This window comes from Grampus griseus (assembly GCF_964374135.1).
Source record: "Grampus griseus genome assembly, chromosome: 12".
NCBI classification, from domain to species: domain Eukaryota; kingdom Metazoa; phylum Chordata; class Mammalia; order Artiodactyla; family Delphinidae; genus Grampus; species Grampus griseus.
Window position 1 is genome coordinate 62768895 of NC_139006.1, and position 27897 is coordinate 62796791.

General features: G+C 40.1%; 1 protein-coding gene across 1 annotated transcript; it reads right to left on the reverse strand.

Annotated features, from left to right (window-relative positions):
• Window positions 1–3588: 3588 nt before the first annotated feature.
• Window positions 3589–17023, reverse strand: IER3IP1 (immediate early response 3 interacting protein 1). The gene is made up of 3 exons (XM_082667820.1): window positions 16827–17023; window positions 5651–5752; window positions 3589–4769 (listed from the first exon to the last, which is right to left on the reverse strand). The coding sequence occupies exons 1-3, from the start codon at window positions 16915–16917 to the stop codon at window positions 4714–4716; spliced, it is 249 nt and encodes an 82-aa protein (XP_082523946.1). The 5' UTR covers window positions 16918–17023; the 3' UTR covers window positions 3589–4713.
• Window positions 17024–27897: the final 10874 nt, after the last annotated feature.

The window sequence follows — 27897 nt, forward strand, 5'->3', positions numbered from 1 at the left end:
CTGCAACTTTTTATCTTTACAGGAATGAAAAGTATGACACCTTTAAAGCACTGGTCTCCAACCTTTTTGGCACCAGGGACCCAGTTTCGTGGAAGACAGTTTTTCCACCGACAGGGTGGCGGGGGACTGGTGCACGCGATGGGGAGAGGCACATGAAGCTTCGCTCGTTCGCCCACCGCTCACCTCCTGCTGTGCAGCCCGCTCCCTGACAGGCCAAGGACCAGGACCCCTGCTTTAAAGGATGAGCCTGGGAGGCAGAGCCTTGAGAATGGGCTGTATTTCAGGCTATGGGCAACATTCCTTTACAAAGGTGCAGAGTCACCATAACTAAGAACAGACAACAGAGCACACAGATTAAAGATTAAAGGAACAGATCCAATATGGAGTCAGGTTTGTTCTCCCTTACACGTCTCACCCATTCTGGAGGGCTATCTCAGAAGTCATCTCCTTGATACTTCCCTTGAAACACCCAATCTCTGAAGTCATTTCCTGCTTTCCTACTTGAACAGCATCTGGCACTTATTGCTGTCTTTTATTAACCACTACCACTGGCAGCAGTGTCCGTCTTTTCTTGCATCAGCTATTCCAAAACTTTACGCTGTCAAGTTTCCTACCCTGACGGACAGCTACCACAGGTCTTGCCTGTTATCCCTAGGGGAGCAATATCTTGGGATACATAGAACCACCTCCCTCACTGCTCCCTTCCCACACTCATGTTGGGAGTCTCCACTTGTCTCCCTTTGATCCAAATAAATTAAACCCCTTGAGTGCAGAGACGGTCATCCTATGCACTCTATATGAAAATGACGAAATGAAAAGCTTTCAGGAGCAGTCTGACATAATAGAATACAGGCTCTAGTTTACACCTATGGAACCCCTTGACAAAACTGCTGATCTGCCCTTGACTGGGGACTCATTTACCAACATCCCCTCTGCCCGCTGCTGCAGTCAGCCATGTTGTAAGCTATAACACTTCCTGGTCCCTGGACTAGGGACCCTTTGCTTTTCCTCCTCACTGGGTCTGGAGGTTGTTTTCGTCTTATGTTTACTAAGTCTAAGTTTTCTGTTTGAGGGCCTACTTGGTTGAAGGAAACCGAAACTGATCCTAGTTTCCCCTTCAGAATTAGGAGCTGTCTTTGACCAGATTAAAACACCACCCAAGGTGGGTAATATTAAGACATGCATTTTTCTAAATGTTTACTCTGGCTGCAATATGGAGAACAGATGGGAGAGATGCCAAAATGTGAGTAACTAAATCTCTGTGTGAGACCAGATAAGAATCTATTGCAGGGCCACAGAGAGATGCTTAAACTAAAAAGTGTGGAAACAAAGCAAACAAAACAAATTTAAGAAATCTTTAGGAGGTAAGAGAAATTGGTGGTAAATTAGATTAAGGGTAAGGGAGAGGAAGGCATCAAGATAATTATTAGGTTCCAGGTTTGGGCAATTGGGTAGTATGGTGTCATTCACTGTGATGTGGAATGATGGAACATGACTAATGGCTTCCTCCTTACCAAAAGACTCAAATGGCTTTGCCTGCCAAAGGGCAAAATGAGTAAAGATGGGATGGGACCTCAGAAGGAGAACTTTAGAAAGAAAAAGATGGGTTAAAGAACCCAGAGGATAAATAAATAAATAAGTAAATAAATAAATAAAAGAACCCAGAGGAGGAGCGGAGGTGTAAAGAAAACAGTATCAGAACTAAAACAAAAAGAGTAGAATTCCATAACTTACCTTGATCACTAGTATCGGTGGACACTGCCCACTTTGTGTCCCAGGTCCTTGCACAGATGTTTTCACTATATCTGACATCTAATGACCAATCAGGGGCCAAGGAAAATTTTAGCAAAAAAGATTTCCATTTTGGTTGGTATCAAAATTTTATTATTGGTAATAACTTTGAAGCTGTCAGTAAGACAGTAATTTATTTCACCAAAAACATTTTACTTCAGAAGAACATCTCTTTGATCTAGGATCAAAGGTCAGTGACCTGGAAATTATATATATATATATATATATATATATATGTATAATCTGGAGCAGACTTCTGTTCTAAAACAGTCATTGACTAATTTTACAGAGGAAGGAACCAAAAACAACTGAGGTCTTAAGAAGTTTATTTAAGTCATATGATAAAAGGTTCTGGCTAGCATACTAGCAATATCCTGCCTCCTATTTTACTCAGATGTATTGCTTTGTCTCAGGTCATTTCATGAGTACACACACATATACACACAAGTGATTGCAAATATCTATAGAGCACAGATCACCGTGCCTACTCTACCTAAAGCAAGGATTTTTTTAAAAAAAGATACTTCATAACCATGTTTTTGAAAGCTTAGGGTTTCGTGGAAGTGCCTTAGGAAGCTTGTTAAGAGTGAGGTGGAGGCTGAGCAGTGGGCCTATGGGTCCCATTCCCGCTTCAACTGATATATGGACCTGCTCCCATCTATTTTAGATATTGGATGATTACACTTCTATGTTACTATTCTTTTGAAAATCCAGTTCTGTTAACAATCAAAGTTTGAAAACCACTGTACTTGATTAAGGACTAGGGTATGAATTCGAGTATGTACACACTACAGCCAAGAGCCTTCACCACAGGTCATAGGCATATAGACACAGGGTCAGAATACACAGGACCATTAACACCACAGATATTTGGAGTCCAGAATAATCACAAATTGTTAATCCTGATAATGGCTAAGGGGAAAGATGTTGGCAGGCAGGCAGGCACTTAAGTTACTATCTACTAAAACAAGATGCTATCGTTACTGAATTGCAACTTCTCTGGATAAACCAGGGTTAACCTGTGAAAGCTTAGAGACCTGTCTTCAGGCACAGTAAAGCTAGAACTGTGTAAGAGTCCTTTAGAGATGAAATATTTTGATGTCCATGCTGCACTTTCCTCAGAACCACTTTGCTACAGAAAACTCTGTTCCTGCCCTAATATGACTGCTCTCAATTGGAGTGTGAACTTGGACAGTATTCCGACAATTAATGAATATAAAGGTGTGTTGTAATGTCTTAATGAAAATGGTATCAGGCCAAGGTCTCTCTTTTCTTTCTTTTTAAAATTCTATATGGCTCACTGCCTGTGGAGAAACAGGAGTGCCCTCAACTAACTGCTACTTTTCAATCTGTTCAGCAGCTTAAACTTGAACTTGTGCATCAGATCCTTCTAAGGCCAAAAGAACATTGCCTTTAAGTGCCAAATACATTAGTTACTCCCATGAGCCAAGTAATCAACTTAGGATCCCTGGTACATTTCTTTGGTTCAGCTGCAAGGCCCCCCTGCTCAGAGATCTTCCGCTCTTCCATCTCCAGCTCAGGCGTGGCCAATAGGAATCCAATACCTGCTCCAAAGTTTTAGAAGTAACTTAAGTCATAGAATCAAAATTGCTCGCGAGTCTTCCTGATATATGTCAGCAATTCTGTTAATTCATTGAAGAAAAAAAAAAAGGAATGTGAATGTTGACTTTCATTAAATCTGTGCTCAATGATTTTACAGCAAAGAACATATATGTGTTGCACACAAAATGAAATTAATTAACAGACAGGTTATATACTGAAGTACAAAAACAAGTGTTTGACTTGGAAATTGAACTTTATTTACAAATGTTCTCCTATAGACAAAGATTCCATTCCACCCCCTTTAAAATATTATAACTAATACTTCCCAGAAAAATCATTTACATTGTTTTAATCTTTCTGCATAAAACAGTATTATGGGATAAGCAAATATGGGATGGTCTAAGACATAAAAAAACAAAAGACAATTTATCCACCATGAATGCTCTACTGACTGACAGAATGAAGAATTACAAATCACACCCCTTAATGTGCTACTCCGAGAAACGGAAACGTGCTAATTTGGGGAGGTAAATGCTTCACAATAGTCTTCTTACGTAGTATGGTTTAGTGGTGATTGTTTAGGATTGCTCCTGCAGGCTGCTATTTATGCTGATTTTAAAAAATAAGTCATTGTTAAAAAGGGCATAGACTTTTCTATACAGATTTTTTTTTACCTATGGAAATATGTAGATACTGACCTGGTCTCATCATTCAGGCCAATTAATAAAATACAAACGCATGAAAAGAACTTAAAACTTAAAAACACAATCATCATGTGACTAACCGACTTACAAAGTTAGAATTCTCCCAGAAATCAGAGTATTGCTCTTCAGTAGTTACTATGAATTTGAATTTTTCATAGCTGAGACAGTATACAGACAAAATATTTAACCAAAGAGTTCAAAATAAAATAATCCAAATTTCCTATCTAACATTTTATATTTTAAAAATCCTTTAAATTTTATCTAGGAGGATAATCATTCTTACATCATAGCTAAGTCACAAGGAACTTTGAAAAAAAAATTCATCCCTGAGAAGTCAAAGAAAGAAACCTCTAAAAACACAGAAGTGACAGTCCTGCACCCTTTTAACAATCTTTACCATAGCATGAACTTTTATCAGCAGTCAGCAATCAAATGTATTTCAATCTGGCCTCTGATGATCTGATCTTTTTGCAATAAAACTATAAGTGCAACATTTAAAAAAATCAGATAAATAGGGACTCTGGTTTTATTGGCAGGTTTACATTTTTGTCAAGTCCAAGGTCAGCCAGCTAAGATACGTATGTTCCAATAAAGACTGAAGTAATAACTTCTGCTGGCAGCTCTTCTCCTGAGTCTCCATTTCCCCCATTGATCTTCACCCAAATAGTAAAAGTAATATAATCGCAATTGAGTTTACTATTATCAATGGCACTGCAAAGAAAAAAAAAAAAACAGTTTTTTATTACTAAAAAAAATCAGAAAAAAATGAAGACATAGTTTTACTTGCATCCAGGAAGGATGGAAATACAGTATGTCATCAGAATCACATTGCAAATCCTTATAACAAAGTAACATTCAAACATGCATTAGATCATAAAATCCAAAACTTATTGTAAAGTGGGCTTGTGTGACTGGGGATAAGGGTCACACTGGTACAAGATCAATATAAAGTCATCTGTGGATAGTGCTGGTGCAGCTCTGGGAACACAAAAGCATACTGGACCCAGGCAGAAGTAGACCCACATGGCTGCCAGTGACAACTGACAGTAGAGATACAGTGCAAAGAAGATTCTGTTGCTTCATCACTAAATTAAGAATGAAACTTATCATTCTACCCAAAGCTGTGATGAAATCAGCTAACAGAGACAGAGAGAGAGAGAGAGAGACCCTAATTTTAATGGTTTTAAATAAAAGGTTTTGAATTCTTGAGTTGCTCTAAAATATTTTCTAATAAAAATAGCAGATAATGGGACCTGTATTTTTCTCTTGAAAGTCTTACAGGACTCAGATGACTTCTCTACTTAGAAGCAAAAGAATTTCTAAAAGGTAAGAACACCGTTGTCTTTCAACTCTGAGAGGTGACATACAGGTAGCATACAAATATTACATCACTGAGCACTCCATCTGCATCAAGTGGCTTAGATAAAAATAAGAGGCAAGCTAGGAAAGAAACTAGTAACTTTTAAGCAGTAAAGCCAAGTTAAATATTATAGAAAAAAGTTCCCACTACAAAAATGGCATTCACACTTGGAAGTTTTGCTACTTAAATCAAACCACAAAATTAAGAGCGTTCCACTAGTTTTTCTTCTTACCTCTCATCACAGTTCTCACAGATCGAATAAGGTTCATTAGCTGAGATTTAATTCCTGGCTCTTCTCCAAATCCACCAATTCCCTGGTCTGTTGCCCAGCCAACTGCATAATATAAAGATGATTAGCTGTGATAAAATTTATTATGCACTCACCTTGCTCCCTCATTAGTCACCTTCTAAAGATGATTTTGAGCCTTGTTAGACATAAATTATATGACTTAAAAACTTGAGTATATTTTTTACTTTTGATAAGCAGCACAAACTCATTTAATTTCGATTTTGATTTTATAAAATAAACCAGTCTAATAAATTCTTCCATGGCACTGTATTCAGTAAAGATGACTGTTGTGACACCCTGATTGTTTTCTTTCTCTTTTTCTAAACTAACAAACAATATTTTTCAGGTCAGAATTGAAAACCAAAGCATATTGTCAAGTTGAATAATTAGCTCAATTCAGAATTCATAAAACCCGAAGTAATTATCAGTATAAAAGTGTTGCAGCTGAGCTTCACTATCTGTTCACCTGGGGAAACGTTAATGTAAACGTGGTCGCAGCTTGGTTACGCCTTCATAGCATGCTCTAACCCGACAACAGAGGCACATCTTTTTAACTTGATCATTCCTCTTCATTTCTCAATTTTGAGGTAAGGAATTTAGCCTATTATCTAACCCTAACCCCACTTATTTTCAGTAAATGAGTCTTTTACCTTCTATCATTTTCCTGATAATATAAATCATTATTTCTTTACCTTTATCTGCTAATTCTTTTTTTATTGCCTTATGCATTCTTCTAGAGGCTTACATGTCCTCATTTCTGCAACGTCCTTCTCTTGTCCTCATTTCAGGTCCACTTTTCATATCTCACATGACTGTATTTTTTTACTCTCATATAACTACAGGGCTTAATTAATTCCTGACATGTTAACCCTTAAACTTGAAGACAGAACAAGTTTTTATTTTATACATGAAAGAACCATGTATCAGGTAACAAGATTTCACTTTGTTTAATCAACTTTTACTTGGTTGAAATAAAGGTTAAATAACGGTTGCTTGTTTTTTTTAAATTTTTTGGTCACATCAACACTGAGATATGTTGTGGTATAAAACTAATGTAAAATTCAAGTTCACAGCAGAGCTGATGTGTTTTCACTCCCACTCACCCTTCAAGGACTAGCTCACTTGTGCTTACAGCCTTCCCCATCCACAGGGCTGTCACTCTTTTTTGAGCTCCCGCAGCACAACTTCTATCACAGTGGTTAATACCACAGCCTCTACTATCTCTTGCCAGACTCTCAACAGATGCCTCTGCAATTTCCTCTCGACTTCTTTCTCCCTTAAAGTGTCAGATCTTTCTAGCTCACAATGTGTGATGATTCCCATTGCCTACTGAGTGAAGTTAGAAACTCCTTAAATTGACATGCTAGCCTTGTATCATACTACAACCCTCCGAGTAACTAGTGGTTACTCAATTACCCACTAATTGCTATACATGTTAAAGGCAGCTTCTGAATCTAGGTTTATCTGACTTCAATGTCAGGGCCTTTCCTAATTCCCTCCCATGCCATAATAAACCTTTACTCTTTGCTCCCCAAATAGTAACTACTGATTGTAAGTTACATTATAAATTCCTGGAAGACAGGAACTGAATTTAGTCTGTCTTTACCTTTCCCCTCTCCCCCACCCAGAGCAAGTACTTAGTAAATGTTTGTGGAATTAAACTGAATTTATAGCAGACCAAGTTAATTTTGGAATAAAGAAAGATAAGGTAAATCCTAGAATCGCAGATAAAACTTCCAAAGAAACATGTTTCTTTATTTTAAAGGCACACGAAGTGTAACCAATCATTCAATTGTAGCTTTGTGGGAGGGAGGAAGAAATCCTCCAATATTAAATGTACACATCTCTCCAAGATAAAAACAATCTCAGAAGATACACCTGCATCTTGCTTCCTACTTCTGCATCTACTTCTGTCTCCGACAAGCAAATACACTTACGCTGTTTCTCCAACGCTGACTTTTACCATATAACAAGTTCTACTGTAAGTTCTTTCTCCCACATACCTGTCTCACTCTTCCAGGGAGCTCAATCAGCATTCTCCACTACATGGCAGTCCTCTTTTTGTAATCTAAGTTCAAAGGTGTAGTACCAGCCTTTAACTACTTATAATGTGGTAAAAACTATTTCATAATAGTGTCTCTAGAAGGACATAAAACACAAAATGACCACCACCACCTGGTGTATCATTTTCCAAACCAGTTTAGTCTTACTCATATAAACCTACTTAACAACTCTGCACAATAAGAAAGCAGCCTGGTTTTGGTTAAACATATTGGTTACTGTAACGAAGGAGAAAGTTTTCCTTGACCCTCTTAGGGTCCCTGGCTATGTCTGAAAATTAAACTGACAAAGACAAATTAACAGGAGAAAAGCACACAAATTTTATTAAGTTTTTACATGTACCCGGGAGTCTTCACAAGAAAATGAAGATCTGAAAAACTGACCAAAGCAGGAAGTTTTTCTACCTTTTAGACAAAAGAACAAATTTGTGAAGAATTAACAAAACAAAGGGGTTTGGGCTATAGGTAGGAAATGCAATAATGTCTGTTTATACAGTCTTCCTGGCCCTAAATTCCCTGTCTCTGGTAATAAGAGTGTCTCCTTTCCTCCTGGTACAGGAAGGATACCTTTCACACGGGAGATTTATCTCCTGCTTTCAAGAAAGAAGGGCCAGGGAGGGAGGAGGGCGGAGTGACCTCTCTGATTCTGGTGTTTTCTCTAACTCCTTCAGCTTAAGATATTCAACATGCCACGGTGCCTTATTTGGGGGTAGCACGTCCTGAACCCCATCAATGGATACACACTTTTATCTTAGCTTTCTCCTGAAACCCTACTAAAAATGACATTAGGGCTTCCCTGGTGGTGCAGTGGTTGGGAGTCCGCCTGCCGATGCAGGGGATGCGGGTATGTGCCCCGGTCCGGGAAGATCCCACATGCCGCGGAGCGGCTGGTCCCGTGAGCCATGGCCACTGGGCCTGCGTGTCCGGAGCCTGTGCTCTGCAATGGGAGAGGCCACAACAGTGAGAGGCCCGTGTACCGCAAAAATAAATAAAAAATAAAGGGAAGAATAACTGACTTAACAGAGAAGGCTGAAACCTAAACATCCAGGGAGCACACAATAAAAAACTGAGGTGAATCGTGCTGAGAACCCTGGAAACTTGAAAGAAACTTCAAAATGCCAGTGAGGGCAACAAAGCTGAGACACCGGAGGACTAATTGAAAAGTCTCCACAAGAGCAGTTAGCGCCGCTCCTCCTTCCCCTCCCATCCCATCCCCTTCCCTAAACTGAACTGATAGGAAGAATTTCCCTCTCTTACACCCTCAGAAGACAGGAGGTTTACTCTCAGCAGAGACTGAAGCATGGAAGCTCTGGACCTGGGGACATCTAGGGAGGGTGGATTGAATTAAAGTCTGCAAACCAAGTGTCAAACTCCTGCCCACTTTCCTTGCTTGTGTCTCACATAAGCCTGGAAATAAGAACACTTATATTCTGCAGACAGGAAGTTGTAAAATTACTCTGGAAATTGACCAGCTGCCCAAGAAGACTTCAGATACTGACATACTCAGGGCTTTAATGAGACAGCGAACTTACAGAGAGGCCCACTGGTGAGCAAATCCCAACCACATACACAGAGCTTCCTAAGAGCCTCTCAGTGCTTTACTCTTTAGAATGAACTGACAGTCAAGAGGGAACAATTCTTAACGTGGAAAGACAGAACAAAACCAGAAAAGAAGACTTTGAGGAAGAGACAATGCAAGAAGTAGGAGTTCATTTTTTAAAAAAACAAACATCCTTAGAGAGAGAACAACTACTGTAGCTATAAACCCCAGAGAACAAGATGCCATAAAAAAAGGGGACATAAAAAAGGAGTGGGACTTCCCTGGTGATGCAGTGGTTACAAATCCACCTGCCAATGCAGGGGACACGGGTTCGAGCCCTGGTCTGGGAAGATCCCACATGCCGCGGAGCAACTAAGCCCGTGTGCCACGACTACTGAGCCTGCGCTCTAGAGCCCGTGAGCCACAACTACTAAGCCCGCGAGCCATAAGTACTGAGCCTGCATGCCACAACTACTGAAGCCCACACCACACCTAGAGCCCATGCTTTACAACAAGAGAAGCCACCGCAATGAGAAGCCCCCGCTCGCCGCAACTAGAGAAAGCCCATGCAGAGCAACGAAGACCCAACGCAGCCAAAAATAAATAAATAGATAAATAAATAGATAAATCCACTATATGATTTTTTTCTTGTACATAAAGCATCATTGTGGAGCACTAAAAGAAACAACACGTTCTCTGCACTACTGCCAAGATGATGGCTAACCTATGTGTATAAATATAATAGCTCTCAGGTCAAGAATCACAAGAATATGACAATGGGAACATAAAGTTATTTAGAAAACATTCATTGACTGATGGAATGAATTGTAAAGATGAAAGGACCCTTGTTGTCAGTCTACTGGAGGAGACAGAAAAGAAACTGCAGTGGTATATTACCCACAAAATGGGTCAGAGATGGTTTCTGGGAAAGGCAAATGCCAGAAGTAGGCCTTAAAGGATAGGCTGAAGAGTTAGCCAGTCAAAGAAATGAAGTAAATCAAGGTCATCACAGGCATTATTTTAGTAATTTGAGTCTCCTTTCCTTTTTTCTTGGTCTAGCTAAATGTTTGCCGATTCTGTTGATCTTCTGAAAGAACTAGCTTTTAGTTTTGTTAATTCTATTGTTTTTCTACTCTGTATTCCATTAATTTTCACTGTAATCTTTATCATTTGCTTTGTGTGTGTGTGTTGGAGAGAAGGAAGAGCTGGTTGTGGCCCAAATGCCAGAGATTCTCACTGCTCTTACTGAGCTTTAATAGATTTTCTTGGGGGAAAAAAAAAGTTTCTTCATTTGTTGTACACTCTTATGACAGTTCCCAGAGACTTCAAATGTTCGTTTTTAAAATAATTTTCACTAGTTATAGTTGTTTTATTGGAAAGAGGGTCCAGTGGAGGTTCTCACACTACCATTGTGGAGGTGTTTTCCATTAATAATTGCATTTCCAAATAATTTGATTAAAACTGGGCAGAGGACTTGATTAGGTATTTTTCCAAAGAAGAAATAAAAATGGCCAACCAGTACACGAAAAGGTGCTCAACATCACTATTCATCAGAAAAACGTAAATCAAAGCCACAATGAAATATCACGTCACACTTGTTAGAATGACTATTACCAAAAAGACAAGAGACAATAAATGCTGGCAAGGATGTGAAAAAAGGGAACCTTTGTGCACTGTTGACAGGAATGTAAATTAGTACAGCCACTATGGAAAGCAGTATGGAGGTTCCTCAAAAAATTTAAAATATAATAGAACTGCTATATGATCCAGCAATCCCATTTCTGGGTACTTTTCCAAAAGAGATGAAGTCATTATCTCGAGGAGATATTTGCACTCCCATGTTCACTTCAGCACTATTCACAATATCCAAGACATGGAAACAATCTAAGTGTCCAGTGACAGATGAATGGATAAAGAAAATGTTGTGTACATATATAATGAAATATTATTCAGCCATAAACAAGGAAAACCTGCCATATGTGACAACACAGATGGACCTTGAGGACATTATGCTAAGTGAAATAACTCAGAGGAAGACAAGTACCGTATTTATCTCACTTATACGTGGGATCTAAAACCATCAAACTCATAGAAAGTGAGAGTAGTATGGTGGTTGCCAGGAGTGGAGTGGTAGGGGAAATGGGGAGATGTTGGTCAAAAGGCACTAATTTTCAGTTATTAGATGAATAAGCTCTGGGGATCTACTGTACAGCATGGTGATCCAACACTGTTACTTGTAAGTTGCTCTGAGAGTAAATCTTAAATGTTCTCACCACAACAACATTAACAACAAAATGATAATTATGTGAGGTGAAGGATATGCTAACCAGCCTTACTGTGGTAAGCATTTTGCAATATATACGTGTATCAAATCATCACATGTACATCTTAAACTTAGACAATGTTATTTGTCAATTAGATCTCAAAGCTGGGAGAGAAAAGAATGATGTCTCACATTTATAAATGGTTATATAGATACCCGCTTAATAGCCTCAGTTCTGTCACCTGGCCTGCAAAAGCCTACTTTTTTTTTTTTTTTTTTTTTTTTTTTCGGTATGCGGGCCTCTCACTGTTGTGGCCTCTCCCGTTGCGGAGCACAGGCTCCGGATGTGCAGGCTCAGTGGCCATGGCTCACGGGCCCAGCCGCTCCGTGCCATGTGGGATCTTCCCAGACCGGGGCACGAACCCGTGTCCCCTGCAATGGCAGGCAGACTCTCAACCACTGCGCCACCAGGGAAGCCCAAGCCTACTATTTTTATAATATGGCCCTTTCAGAAAAAGTTTGTTTCCTTCTAGCTTTGTTTTACCTTTCTCATTTAGATCTACAATGCTCTTGCAATTGGCTTATGTGTTTAGCCAGAGACAGACGGTCAAGATTCACTTATTTCTTTTTGAATATCCAGTTAACCTAGAATCATTTATTGAAGGACCATCCTTTCTATCACACTCTACTGTTAACTTTATCATAAATTAAGTGTCCATATAAATATGTGTCTGTATTTGGATTCTCCACTCTGCTCCATTGTTCTATTGTCCAACAACCTTTTAGTAAATTTCTTTCTGTTTAATCAGGCAGAGTCAGCTTCTATTGCTTGCAACCAAGAACCCTGACAGGAATGAGTAATCTCAGGACTCAATCCTTGAACCTCTTCTCCCTCTGAGAAATAGACTTCATTCCAATGGTTTCAAATTACCAGCCAACACCAAAAATCCCCACGTGTAAATCCTTCCCAGACCTCCTCCCTTCTGGGCACCAGACCTGTATATGCAAATGCCTACATGATATCTCTACTTTGAAGCCTTAAAGGTACCTAAAAATAGGCTAATTCCTATTCCTATTCCAGGACTTAGCTTTAAATGCTATTTCCTTAAGAACTGATGCTGTTCTGATTCAACCAGGAGGTTATATTCCCATGGTTCTCACCCAGTTCTCTTCCTTCAAAGCATTTATCTTAGACTCAAGTATCTGTATAATTAGACTCTAAGATATGAGAACAAAGATACTGTGTTATGCTCACTGCTACATCTTTTCCACCTAGCTCACGGTGACTGGCCTATTTGTTATAAGGAATGAAGAAAAACTTCCTGCCACCAAATTTGGGAACCTCCTCCTTCTCCAACTAATCCTTTCTCCTTTTTCAATGAAGAAAGTATCCCACCTCCCACTTAATGCCATCTCCTCCATCTGTGCCTTTGGACCCATCCCTATCCACCTTCTCAGAATCCTTGAGTTATCAATTACCTCTTTTCTCTCCGGTACCTTTTATTTTTCTCACATTACTAGATCTTTTCCCTTAGCAATTCCTTTTCTAACCTTTAATTATGAAAGTTTTAAAACATACTTATCACTCAGATTTAATAATTATTGATTTTTTGCCTACATGCTTCATCTTTCTTTCTGCTTGATTACTTTAAAAATAAATTACTGGTACTGAAATATTTCAGTATGCATTTTTATCACACTAACAAGATGTACAGTGATTCCTTAATATCATCTAGTATCTACTCCATACTCAAATTTCTTCAAATGTTACCAAAATATTTTTTTTTAATTAATTAATTTATTTATTTATGGCTGTGTTGGCTCTTCGTTTCTACGCGAGGGCTTTCTCTAGTTGGGGCAAGTGGGGGCCACTCTTCATCGCGGTGCACGGGCCTCTCACTGTCTCGGCCTCTCTTGTTGTGGAGCACAGGCTCCAGACACTCAGGCTCAGTAATTGTGGCTCACGGGGCTAGTTGCTCCGCGGCATGTGGGATCTTCCCAGACCAGGGCTCGAACCCGGGTGCCCTGCAGGGGGCAGGCAGATTCTCAACCACTGCGCCACCAGGGAAGCCCCCCAAAATATTTTTTACAGTTGATATGTTTGAACTAGAATTCAATCAAGGTCCACATGCTGCATATGAATATCTCCCTACATCTCTCTCTCTTTTTGTCTTTTTTATATTTTGTATATTTGCCTCAGTGGTCACTTCCTCCCCACTTATTTCATGGCATTGACTTATTGAAGAGACCTGACCAGTTCTCATTGTCGCTGCTGAGACCTAAAAAACAAAACAATCATAAAACATATCTTTGGGGCTTCCCTGGTGGCGCAGTGGTTGAGAGTCTGCCTGCCGATGCAGGAGACACGGGTTCGTGCCCCAGTCAGGGAGGATCCCACGTGCCGCGGAGCGGCTGGGCCCGTGAGCCATGGCCGCTGAGCCTGCACGTCCGGAGCCTGTGCTCCGCAGGGGGAGAGGCCACAACAGTGAGAGGCCCACGTACCGCAAAAAAAACCAAAAAAACAAAAAACATATATCTGCATCCCCTTCCACCTACCATTTCATTTCCTCCAACTCAGTGATACATTTGGATAATTGTGCTGTCTCCATTCTATGACTTTCCACTCGCTCCACCCCATTCCAATGTGGATTTTACCCACTGTTGTAACTGCTCTTACAGAATCACCAATGACCTCTACTACCCTGAATCCTCAGGACACTTTTCAGTCCTTATCTTGCTTGGCTTCTCAGAACATTCCACTGTTGTATTCTCTCTCCTGCTTCAAACACTCCTTGGCCTCTGTGAAATCCCACTGTCTAGATTTCCCTATCTCTCTGTTTTGCTCACTCATCAATTTCTCCTGTCAGCTCTTCTATCATTACCAGAACATTAAATACTGGAAGAGATTTTAGGACTGTCCTGGTCAACAATTCTCCTTTGTAGTCTATTCCTTCCCTGAACAATTTCATCTCTTCACATGGCTTAATTTATCATCTGTGGTTGACAGACTCAAATCTCAGTCTCCACTCTGGCTCTTGCTTCTGGTCTATGGACTTAAGTCCAACTGACTATTCTATATCTCCACTTGGCGTATCTCACAGAAATCTCAATCTCAGCATGTGCGAAACTTCTTTATCTCTTCACCTTGTTACCTGCACCACCACCCCCAATTTTCCACCAGTGCCAACTCAGTAAAGCTACTACCCTTCACTCAGTTGCTTAAACCAGAAAACCAAGAGAGATCTTTGACTTTTTCCTCTCTCCTCATTCCCAATGTCCAAACAGTAAATTCTATCTTTTCTACGTTTAAAATATCTTCTGATTTGTACTAGTTTCCTAGGGCTATTATATCAAAGTGCCACAAACTATGTGGCTTAACACAATGAAAGTTTATTTTTTCACAGTTCTGGAGGCCAGAAGTCCAAAACCAAGCGGTTGGCAGAGCTGGTTCCTTTTCGGGGCTCTTGGGATAATGTCTATGCCTCTCTCCTAGCTTCTGGTAGTTACTGGCAATCCTTGGCATTCTCTGGATTGCAGATGCACCACTCATCTCTGCCTCTGTTGTCACATGGCCTTCTTCCCCCTGTGTCTGTGTGTCTCTGTATCTCTCTCTCCCCATAGGGACACCTCATTGCACGTAGGGTCTATCCTTTTCCAGTGTGACCTCATCTTAACTTAATTTCACCTGCAAAGACGTTATTTCCAAAAAAGGAAACAAGGGTTAGGACTTTAATATATCTTTTAGGGGCATACAATTCAACCCACAATGTGATTCCTTCTACTTTTCTGGATAGCACAGTGGTGAAGAGATGAACGTGAGTCAGACTGCCTGAACTGAACCCTAACTCTGCTGCTCTCTAGCTGTGTGATCTTTGGAAAGCTACCAACTCTTTTGTGTTTCTGGTCCCCATCTGTAAAGCAGGAATGAAAACAGTATTTGTCTCATAGGGTTGTTGTGAGGGTTACACAAATTAATATGTAGAAAGCACTAGATACAGATCCTGGCACATGGTAAGTGTTAAGTGTTAGGTATCATTATTGTTATTATACCCATTCAACTTATATTATACCCACCATCTCTACTTGCCCTATTTGGAATGGTGCTTTCCACATCCACTTTTCTACACTTCTGATCTGTTTGTTCTCCACACAGTAACCAGCAAATAACACAAATCAAGTCATGTTACTGCCCTGCTTACGAACTTTCCACACCAATTTTCACACCAGCTCTTACTCATTCACCTCCCGACCCTTCACCTAGTTAATGTTTACTGACTTATCTGATTTCGGGTTAGACACACTTCCTCCAAACTCTCAAAGATTCACAAGCTAGTATCTCCCAGCACTTCTGTTTGGTAACATTCTGCATACTTGTTATTGGTACTTGTTCAGTTTTTATTTAGATTAACTTTCATTAGGAGGGCAGGGCAACTGTTTTAACCTCAGTTTCAGCTGGCACATAATATGTGCTCAATAAATCTCTCCTGAAGGAAAAAATGAAACCCATAAATCTTGCTCATGGGTTTGAGTTTCAGTGATCTACACAGACATATTTGGTACGCTGTGACAAGTGATGCACATCACGCAGTATCCTGCCGTAATTGTGCCTCATGCAGAAAAAAGCAGTCTGCCCAGGTGGCATAGAGGTCGCTGGATTGTGAGATCCCGGTAGGCGTAACTTCTGTCTTCTCTGTATTCTCAGATTCTAGCCGGGCACATCCTAGGCACCCAATAAACTGTGCTGAATAAACTTTTCTTGGAACATGGATGACTGTATGTCGTGATAACCCCAACACGTCCCCTTTCCTCTTATCCCCAAAGCCCAGGAACCCCTATGGCCTTCCATCAGTTCATTCTTCTGACTACCTACGCTCCAAAATGAGCCACGCCCCTCCCTCGTTCACTGAAAACTCACACCCCAGGTTTTTGACAATTAAAAGCGGTCACAGAGAAGGGTACCAAATTCCTAACCTAAACTGGACGCAGGCAGGGGCGTTTCCTGGCTCATCCCCGCCTCCCCCCATCCCGAAACGCAGGGTCCGACACACAATGGGCGTCTGTTGAACAATCTTCACCCCACTGAACAATCTTCACTCCACTGGTGAGACAAAAGTGGCTCGGCTTCCCCACCCAAGAGGCGAGCCCTCGGCCGCCCGTCTGTCCCGGCCCAAATGGTCCACTCACGCGGCCCGACGCGGGTCCGCGCCCCCGGAGCTCGCTGCCGCCCCCTCGGCCCGCCCCCGCGGCCCCACTCACTGTTCTTGAGGAATCGCTCCTCGTGCAGCACGGCGATGGCATTGACGCACAGCAGGGCCGCCTGCAGCAGCGAGTACAGCGTAAAGGCCATGGCCAACCGCCCCGAGGCCCAACCGATCCCCTTCCCTCCGCGACAGGGAACGTGGCGCCGCCACGGCCGGCACTTCTTACGGCAGCCGACGAGGCCCAAAACGCGTTCTGAGAAGCTCCGCTCCGATCTGACTAAGACCCGCCCCCATCTGACTAAGACCCGCCCCACGCTCACATGAGCAAGGCCTGTAGAGCTGCGCTGTCCAATGCAGCAGCCAGAAGTACCGAACCCTTGAATTGTGGCTGGCCCGAACTGAGGTGTTGTAAATGTAAAATACAAAGGACGAAAACAAGAACGTAAAATCTCCCAATAATTTTAAAATGTTGATTACAAGTTGAAATATTTTGAATATATTAGGTAAATAAAATAATTACTAACATTAATTTTTACTGTTTATTTCTATATACTTTTTAAAGACTGTGTCTATGAGGTTATTGATAATAGCATGTGAGTCTTGTCCAATACTTCTATTGGACAGCGCTGCATTAGATGCTCCTAAGAGCTGTATGAGATGTTAATAAGTAATTCCTATTTTACAGATGGAAAAAAGGAAGGCTTTGGCAAATAAAGTTTTTTTAAAAATTAAACTAAAATAACATGTGTTGGGCTGTACCCCACAGTCCTGTAAGGCTGTAGTTGTCCAGGTTCAAGACCAAAGGAAGAGCCCGGAGTCAGCAACAGAGACATGATTTAATGGATGGGGGGTGTGTATGGGGGGAGGATCTACATGTCGGAAGCAAGGTCCTGGAGCGACACCCCATGGCAGGCAGGACATGGTGGCAGTTTTTGCTCTTGGGGTTGGGGTGGGGGAGCATGAAGATTACCAGTTATAGGGGGGCAGTGAGGCACAGTCACTAGCTGGGGAAGGGGCAAGTATGTAGGAAGATCAAGGTCAGTCATGTAAGCAGGGTATAGGTGAAGCAGGCACTGGTCAAGTAGGGGATGTACAGAGAGCAAGAGAACAGCCATCTTGAGTGGCCTGACCATACAACATGTCTTAAAATTACTCAGTGAGAAACATTCTCTCCTTGATCAAACTCTAGCAGGCCCTCTGAGCCCTCATCTCGACCATACTTCAAACTTGTCTTGTAAAAACTACAGATTCTCAACACAAATGATTTCATCCACTCCCCTACCCCCATGTTAAAAGAATTTAACATAGTTTCTAACAGCTCAAGTCATCCCTAGGATGACCCTAGACCCCCTTAAAGTGCCTGCCTAAAAAGCTCAAGGCTCCCCAAAGAATGTACTGTTTGTTCTACCCAACTCCTGAAAATAGGCCCCGACCATCCTTTCTTAGAGCATTTATTAAAATATATTTACAATTGTGAATCTTTCCTCTATGCCTTTGAGATATATATGGAGCTCCTACAGTTCACGGGTGTCTTTCTCAAGGACCTGAAAGCCATTCCTTTAAAATGTAATCACCAGGAAGGATAGGGCCTCTGTCTCCCATTCTCTGTATGAAGGAAGAATCCTAATTTTGATAATTGCAGCTAATAGACACAGCATTTACACTGACCACCCCTTGGTAATTTTTCCGCTTCCCCAACTCTACTGAGCCCCTGCTCACCTCCCTTTCTACTCCCTTATTCTCCCTTTAAAATGCCCAGTCACTTCTGTACAAATCGAAATTGCAAGAGTATATTACTGATTAAAATCTGTTTTACCACTCTAACTGATGTCCAGCTTTATTTATCTTTGACAGCAGCACTAAGAGGCTGAGTCCAATCATGTTAAATTTTAGATATTTTTTGAGAGCAAATATACAAAGTAATCATCTCCTGAACTTCTCAGTTTCCCCTAAAAAAAGGGGAAAAGCCGCACATTAGACCCAGAAAGGACTTTGGAAGCCTGTGTGTTGCAGCTGCTGGAAGAGACACTAGCCAAAAAAAAGAATAATTAGTTAAACTCCCAAGAAGAAATTAAGCTTAAATAGGCCAACTAGTTAGTGCCTACAGGGAAGAAGAGATGTATCGCTTCCCACAGATATACATAAACACTATCTCCAAAATTGGCCCTAAGTGCAAATCAGGTAGGGAGAAACACAGGAAGACAAAGTAAAGGGAATAAAAGAAACAACAGGATGCCAACAAATCCTCCGGCTTTTCAAGGCCCACAAAACCCTAGATACTAAAGACAGAGAAGGAAGGTTGTTCTTGTAAGTGGACAGTGACAATTCCAGGATTTCTACACTAGGCTGGGTGGCAGGAGGGGGTATCTGGGGGCCTTGTTTGGAAGCTTTGGTTGAGCAGTGACTTACAGTTTTTACTAGATTTATGCTTACTGAAGAGGGGATAAAGAGGGATGACTGGAGATTATGGGGATGGATGGAGCGGAGGTGAGAGAAAAGCATCCCATAGTCACCCCTTTCTGTCACCAGCCACTGGGTTACAGCTCACATGATCTGATTCTTTTATTGTCAAAAGAATCAGGTTAACCTCTGTGGGCCTCTGTTACATCATCTATAAAATTAGGCAATTATGATCTCTAGGGCTCCTTCAGCCCCCAAAATCTCTAGATCTAGCGAAAGCAGCTTAAAATATAAATAGTGTACAAGTACTTCTACCATGTTATCTGATTCATTACTTTTCAAAAATCCAGACTTGTAGCCTAAGCTAGTAGCAGCAGATTATATCCTTAAAAAGAATTGTTCCTCTGATCTCTGTACTTCCAAAAAAATTCAAATTCTAGAATTTGAAAATGTATTTATAAAATAGTTGTCTCAGTTAAAAAAAAATCCAACCCCAAACAAAGAACTGGGTAATGCATAAAATATTCTGCATATTAGTGGCTTGAAAAAAATTACTGGCTATGGCCTATTTAAAATTAGAGCTTGCTACTTGGTGCTGAGCTTCTGATGTCTGTATGATACGTTTTCATGCGTCCATGTTAGACATCCTATCAGACAATTCTACTGAGGATGAGTGTTTTTCCAGTTTTAGACACAAATGTCTCCTCATCATTTTCTTCTTCAAGTTTTGTTTTGCTTTTTTCTCTTCAGACTGTTAGATGGCACAAGTTGGCACCCTGGACCATCTTGCTTCAGACTTTCTTTGTAACTAGTAATATAGAGTCCATGTTTTTATTCCGTTGACAAGAATCAAAGAATGGATGCCTTCAATGAAGTTCCTTTAGGCAAGGGGGAGCAGTGGTTAGGATTACGTCTAGGTAATACATTTGGCCACTGATTAAATGTGGGGAGCAGGGTAGATACAGAATTCAAGCTTATCTTTTAAAGTTAAGATGGCTCAAGATGGAGTCAGTCCTTGGACTTGTGAGAGACTGCAATAATGAACTCTATTTTTTACCCTTTCCTGTATCAATGCCTTTGTCTTCCCATTTTGCTGGTCCTTGACTTTGGGTTCAACTATGTGACTTGCTTTGGCCAATAGAATGAGGCAGAAGTAATGCTGTGCCAGCTCTAACCCTAGACCTCAAGAGACCTTATATATTTCTCCTTTCCTTAGGTCTAACCCTAGACCTCAAAAGGCCTTATGTATTTCTCCTTTCCTTAGGTCTAACCCTAGACCTCAAAAAGCCTTATATATTTCTCCTTTCCTTCTTGTGTTTCTGACATTGCCATGAAAAACAACAGCAACAACAAAACCTAGTCCACTAGCTCTAGGAGAAGGATGAGAGCCATTTGGAGCAGAACAAAATCACCCCAGTCTAGCCCAGCCTAGATCAACAAACCCTCACCCAACCACAGATCCATGAGAATAAATGATTGTTTTAAGTCACTAACTTTTGGGGTTGTTCTTTCCACAGTATTTTTGAAGGAAGAGATCTCTATCTACTCCGTTGGTGATCTAATTTATTCTAATAGCTTTAAAACATTTATGTACTCTGAAGACTCCCACATTTATATCTCCTACCCAGAACTCACCCATGAACTCTTGGCTGATATTTCCAACTGACCACCACTTAGATCTAATACATATCTCAAATTTACTTTGCCCCAAACTGAACTCCTGATTTCCTTCTGAAACCTGCTTCTCCTGCATCCCATTTCAGATAATGGCAACTCCATTCTCCTAGCTCTTTCTCTCATACTCTATACACAATCCATCAGCACCTTCTTTTGACTTGAACTTCAACATACATATATCCAAATCTGGCTACTTCTCACCTTCTCTACCACTAAAACCCCGATCCAACTCACCATCATCTCTTGCATAGAGTACTGCAATAGCTCCTAACAGGTCTCTGTGTTTCCCCCTTTCCTCTCTACAGTTTATCCTCCCCAGAGCACCCCAAGTACTTCTTCTAAAACCAAGTTAGAAAAGCAATTTATTTGTTGAGAGGATGGGGTCATTTGTCCTGTAGAACTTTCCACATTCTGGATTTTTCTGATTGCATCCCCATCGTTCTGGATGACTTAAATGCTATGCACAGTACCCGAATCATTTGTGAAAAACAAAAACACTTGCTGATTGAAGAAAATAGTCACTATATAAACTGACTAAAGCCTTTTACTAACTCAATGAAAAATAGCAGGTATGTGATAAAGAAAAAAATTTCACAAGTCAGATCTTAGAATAATTCTTCAATAAACTTGTTGGCTGCTCTCTTTCCATGCCTATTTTTAAATTTTAGCATTTTTATTTCTGCATTCATTAAAAAATAGCTCATTAAGATAAGGATTAAACATGTTATTTATTAAATATTTAGATTCACCATGAAGAATAAAAATGGATTATTGGTTTTTAACATTTTTATCCTAATATATTTTAATAGACAAATTTATTTTATTGTTTATGTCTGAGATATGAATCAATGATGACTGAGGTAGGTTTGCTTTTAATCCTGCTATTTACAGTGGCTATCTTGAGTTTAAATGAGTTTATGGCAGCAGTATTCACCCAAATGGATTCTATTTGAGGTAAGCATTGGACTAAAATAGAAAAATCCCACAAGATGAGCCTCATTCATGTTTATGGATTCATACAAGCTATTCCTGGTATGATACTCAAATAAAACCATTTGCAAGCTGAAGGCTTGTGCATTGTGAAGTGTTTCTGGAAATAGGGTTCTTGGAAATAAAAAGTTTCTTTAAAAAATAAAAATAAGTCACTGTATCTATTTTTAAAGGGAATTAATCCTGAATGGCTGCATATAGTTGACTAGTTCTATTTTTAAAAATCTGAGTAAATGAAAGCAGCATAAAAAGACTAGAGAAACCAGTTACTCAAATGCATATCACTCCTTCCCTCATTCATTCATTTTTCATTCTTTTACTCAAGGAGAATTTATTGAGCTTGTAAGATGTGCTTTACGTTGTACAAGGGCTAGGGTAAGATGCAGTAGGCTAAGCACAAGTAATAATCAGATATCCTGCTCTGATGAAAATCATCAACCAGTAAGAAAAATGAGCCATAGAATGCAAGGAGTTACAAAGCATTAAGTGCTCAGTGCTTAAAATAAAGGGAAAGTGAGAATAAAAGATAGTTTGGAACAGTGTCTCCCAAATTTAGCAGATCATCAGAATCACCTGGAAGCTTTTAAATATATATGCATTTCTACTAGTTCAAGATGGCACGTAAAGCACATGTATTTCTCTTCACTATTTCCTAAACTCCATTAAATTATAAAGGAATAAAAAGGTGACATACATTTCTGACAGTAAAGATACAGAGGAACATAAGAACTTTCAACAATCTCTGGAAGACAAAACATAGAAGGAAGCATATCAATGGATGACACTCAGTGGATAAAGCTGTAGCCAAGAACGAACCACGGAAGGGTTGCACGAAGTGGGAGTTACTGTCCTGAAAATTTCACGAAAGCTCTTGATTCAGAGGTACACCAGAGATCCAGAAGGAAAATTGGGGCTGAAAACAGGTGGATTGACTGATGATCTATTTATGAAGTAGTCAACTTTCCCAGCCTGACTCCCAAACTACTTGAACAAGACAGCGAACAGTGTGCATTCGCCCCTGGGCAAGACTGAAAGTACTTTCCTCTTAGGAAATTAAACTACCTGAGGAGAGCTAAGGCTTCTAATGTGCATAGTGCTGCTCTAGTGTAGGGCCATTCTTTTTTTTTTTTTTTTTTGCAGTACGTGGGCCTCTCACTGTTGTGGCCTCTACCGCCGCAGAGCACAGGCTCCGGACGCGCAAGCCCAGCGGCCATGGCCCACGGGCACAGCCGCTCCGCGGCATGTGGGATCCTCCCGGACCGGGGCACGAACCCTTGTCCCCTGCATCGGCAGGCGGACTCTCAAACACTGCACCACCAGGGAAGCCCGGGCCATTCTTATTTTGACATTGGGGAGGCTGTTAGCTTGATGACTGAGTCCTTAGTAGTTGAGTCTACAGCTGAGCTGCTGATTAAATACTTTTCCAAGTACATAGAGCTTCTAGTTAGATATTTCTCCCCACACCATCATACAAGTAGTCACTCAAGTTCATTATTATTAAATATAAACAGGCAACCAGGACATGATGAAAACCAGCAACATGGAGAGGAAAGATTAAAATGAAAAATCAGTAAAACTGACTTCAGGAGAAAATGAGATAATTCAGTAAAAAAAGACCAATTAGTGATAATGAAAGAGATTTGAAAGGCATTTAAACAGTCTCCCACCCACCCACCCACACAGAAATTTCTACACAAAAGGAAGAATCAGAGGAAAAGAATGAATTCTTAAAGTTAAAACATGATGGCCCTCAAAAAGGGTTTATTGGAAGATAAAGTTGAAAGAATATTCAAGAATATAGAAAAAAAATACCATAGAGACAGAAAGTATGAGACAGAAAGAAAACATAGGAAAAGTGAGTTTCATAAGGACAGAAATGCAGGATAGGAAATAAAAACAAAAATCAAAAATTTCAGAGATGAAAAGTACATAAATGTTCAGACTGAGAAGACTTACTAGATACCTAATAGTTTAAACGCTTAAGAAAAACCTGGACCCACCATCATGAAATTTCAAAACTTATTAAATCATAAATCTTAAATTTCAAATCCTATTAAAAGAAGATTCCAAAAGATTCAAGGGAGGGAGAATGTTATCTATAAAGAAATGAGAAACTGATTACCACTAAATGTAGAAGACAATTATGTGCTTCTTTCAAGGTTTTGAAAGAAAATAATTTGGAGCCTAGTATTTTATAGCCAATCAAACTATCTATTAATGGTGAGGGCAAGATAAAGATTTTAAAAACAAAGGCAAAACTAACATTTTTTAAACAAAACTCTTTTTAAGAAATATTTTTAAATGTACAGAAGACTCAGAAAGCTTTTGCCTAGTCAGTCAACAAATATTTACTGAGTATCTATTTTGGCATTATTTTAGGCAATAGACATACAACAATAAACATGACAGAGGCCCTGCCCTCAAGAAACTTACGTATAGATAATTTTCTAGAATCCTTTTGGAGAAAGTTATTTGAAGATGTACTCCAGCAACAGATTGGTAAAAAACAAAAAGTTATAAGAATTGACCGAACTAAACTAAGCGGTCAATGAAAAAAACCTAAGATGAATGGTATGCCACAGTCCTAAAAAGCATTGATAAATTCTAAAAATAAATTCTATGTAATAGATAAAATGAGAATCAGCTGGAAGATAGAAGTGATCAGGTGTGGTATTGATCATTAGTGTTCAGCAATACCTAGTTTGATCCTTCCTAGGTACACAACATGTCTACATTTCTCAGTGTTCCCTACAGTTAGGTGGGACTGTGTAATTGAGTTCTAGCCAATGGAACTGAATTTCATTTTCAGGTCAAGGCAGTTAAGAGACAGGGGATTTTCTGTTTGATCTTTTTTCCCTTTGGTAGCTGGATGGATAGACTGAAGCCAATGGAGATCTCCAAAGATCTCAGGGTTGTTAGAGCCACAGCATAGAAGGAAAGTTTCTCCTGTTCCACTGTGGACTGTGATATGATCAAGAAATAAACTTTCATAATATTAATCCACTGGCCAAGTGAGATTTCAGGTTTTTATTTGTTAGTGGAACATTTCTTAATCTATCCTAACTAAAAATATAGTGAAGAAGAAGGAGGAGGAGGAAGAGGAGGAGAAGGAGAAGGAGGGAGAGAAAGAGAAAGAAAGAAAGAAAGAAAGAAAGAAAGAAAGAAAGAAAGAAAGAAAGAAAGAAAGAAAGAGAAAGAAAGAAAGAAAGAAAGAAAAAATAAAAAAGAAAGAAAGGAAGAAAAAATAAGAAAGCAAGAGGGAAAGAAAGAAAGGGGGAAGAAAGAAAGGAAGAAAAAATAAGAAAGCAAGAGGGAAAGAAAGAAAGGGGGAAGAAAGAAAAGGTACCCTTTTCTCTCAATAAGAAATATAATGATTCAGCAAAATAAAATGCAGACCAACAAACTCATGATACAGTATAATGTCAAGTTGAATGTGGCCATTTGTGAGGGCAGAAGCTGGGTTCCCAGGAGCAAATAAATCTACAAAGAATTAAGAAAAAGAAATTGGGAGGGACAGGAAGGAGAAAGAAGGCAGCTGCTTAAGGAAAAGGCAGAGTTCAAGAACTGTGGTAGGTTCATTTATTCTCAAATACGTGGCACTGTGCAAACTACCGTCAGAGTCATCTGTTGGTGTTGGTGGAGTTAACCTTCTTTGGATCTGGAGCAAAGCTCCATACTAGATGGAGGTTTGAAAGTCAAGACGCATCTGTATGTATAAGCAGAGGACAGATAGAGACTATGAAGAGAATAAGTGGGGTGGGAGAGAGGAGTGGTAATAATGAAGGGAGCATGGCTCAGAAAGAAGATTAGCTTGGTTGGCCACATTTCTGTAAATTGAGGCTTCCCCAAATTCTGATAGTTCTCTACAAACCTATATACAAGTTTAGATCATTTAAGACATCCAAGTTATCTGCATCAGAAAACACTTATGGAGCAGCTGCATTTATCCAGCCAAGAGGAGTATGTTGTAGGATCAGGACAGTTTGCTCCTGCCCTAAAGGAGATTACAGTCTCATTGGGCACACATAAGATAGAGCGAGTAATAAGAAACCCAAGGCAGTACGTAAGAAAGGCCAAGTGATTGGTGCAGAAAACCAACTACCCTTAAAGCTTTTAGAGGAGGGAGAAAATCTGAAGGTTAAGAGCCAGAGCCAGGGGTGGGCTTAAGCTGCTGAACCTTGAGGATTAGACAGAGTTTAGGCAAGAAGAGAGAAAGGAAGAAGGGTCTTTCAAGTGGAGAAATGGTGTCAGCAAAGGCAACAAGGTAGGAATTGGGAGCCAATGTAGGAAAACAGTCCTGCTACAAGATGGCAAACGTAGGTTGGGTCCAAATTACAGGTTTACCTCAGAGATACTGTGGGTTTTGTTCCAGACCACTGCAATAAAGTGAGTCACACAAATTTTTTTCGTTTCCCAGTGCATATAAAAGTTATACTTACACTATACTGTAGTCTATTAAGTATGCAATAGCATTATGTCTAAACAAATGTATATACCTTAATTAAAAATGCTTTATTGCTAAAAAATGCCAACCATCATCTGAGCCTTCAGCGACTCATAGTATTTTTTCTGGTAGAAGATCCTGCATCAGTGTTGATAGCTGCTGACTGTTCAGGGTGTGGTTGCTGCTGAACGTTGGGAAGGCTACAGCAATTTCTTAAAACAAGACAACAATGAAGTTTGCCACGTGGATTGACTCTTCCTTTCATGAATGATTTCACTGTAGCATGCATTTTACCCATAGTAGAACTTTTTTCAAAATTGGAGTCAACCCTTTCAAATCCTGCTGCTGCTTTATGAGCTAAGTTTATGCCATATTCTAAATCCTTTGTTGTCATTTCAACCAGATGCTTATACAGCATCTTCACCAGGAGTAGATTCCATCTCAAGGAACAACCTTCTCTCCTCATTCATAAGAAGCAACTCCTCATCCGTGAAAGTCTTACCATGAGATGGCAGCCATTCAGTCACATCTTCAGGCTCCACTTCTAACTCTAGTTCTCTTGCTAGTTCTACCACACCTGCAGTTACTTCCTCCATTGAAATCTTGAACACCTCAAAGTCATTCATAACAGCTGGAGTCCATTTCTTCTAAACTCCTGTTAATGTTGATATTTTGACTTGTTCCCTGGAAAATCATGAGTGCTCTTAATGGCATTTAGAATGGTGTGTCCTTTCCAAAGGTTTGCAATATACTTTGTCCACATCCATTGAAGAAATCACTATCTAAGGCAGCTAGAGCCTTATTTTTATTTTTAAACACCTTTACTGGAGTATAAATGCTTTACAATGTTGTGTTAGTTTCTACTGTATAACAAAGTGAATGCATACATATATGTATACATATATCCCCATATCCCCTCCCTCTTGCGTCTCCCTCCCATCCTCCCTATCCCATTGCTCTAGGTTGTCACAGAGCACCAAGCTGATCTCCCTGTGCTATGCAGCTGCTTCCATTAGCTATCTGTTTTAATTTGGTAATGTATATATGTCAATGTTACTCTCTCACTTCGCTCCAGCTTACCCTTCCCCCTCCCCTTGTCCTCAAGTCCATTCTCTACGTCTACGTCTTTATTCCCGTCCTGCCCCCAGGTTCATCAGAACTATATTTATAGATTCCATATATACACGTTAGCGTACGGTATTTGCATTTCCCTTTCTGACTTACTTCACTCTGTATGACAGGCTCTAGGTCCATCCACTTCACTACAAATAACTCAATTTCATTTCTTTTTATGGCTGAGAAATATTCCATTGTATATATGTGCCACATCTTCTTTATCCATTCAGCTGTCTATGGACACTTAGGTTACTTCCATGTACTGGCTATTTTAAATAGTGCTGCAACGAACATTGTGGTACATGACATTTTTGAATTATGGTTTTCCCAGGGTATATGCCCAGTAGTGGGATTGCTGGGTCATATGGTAGTTCTATTTTTAGTTTTTTAAGGGACGTCCATACTGCTCTCTATAGCAGCTGTATCAATTTACATTCCCACCAACAGTGTAAGAGGGTTTCCTTTTCTCCACACCCTCTCCAGCATTTATTATTTGGAG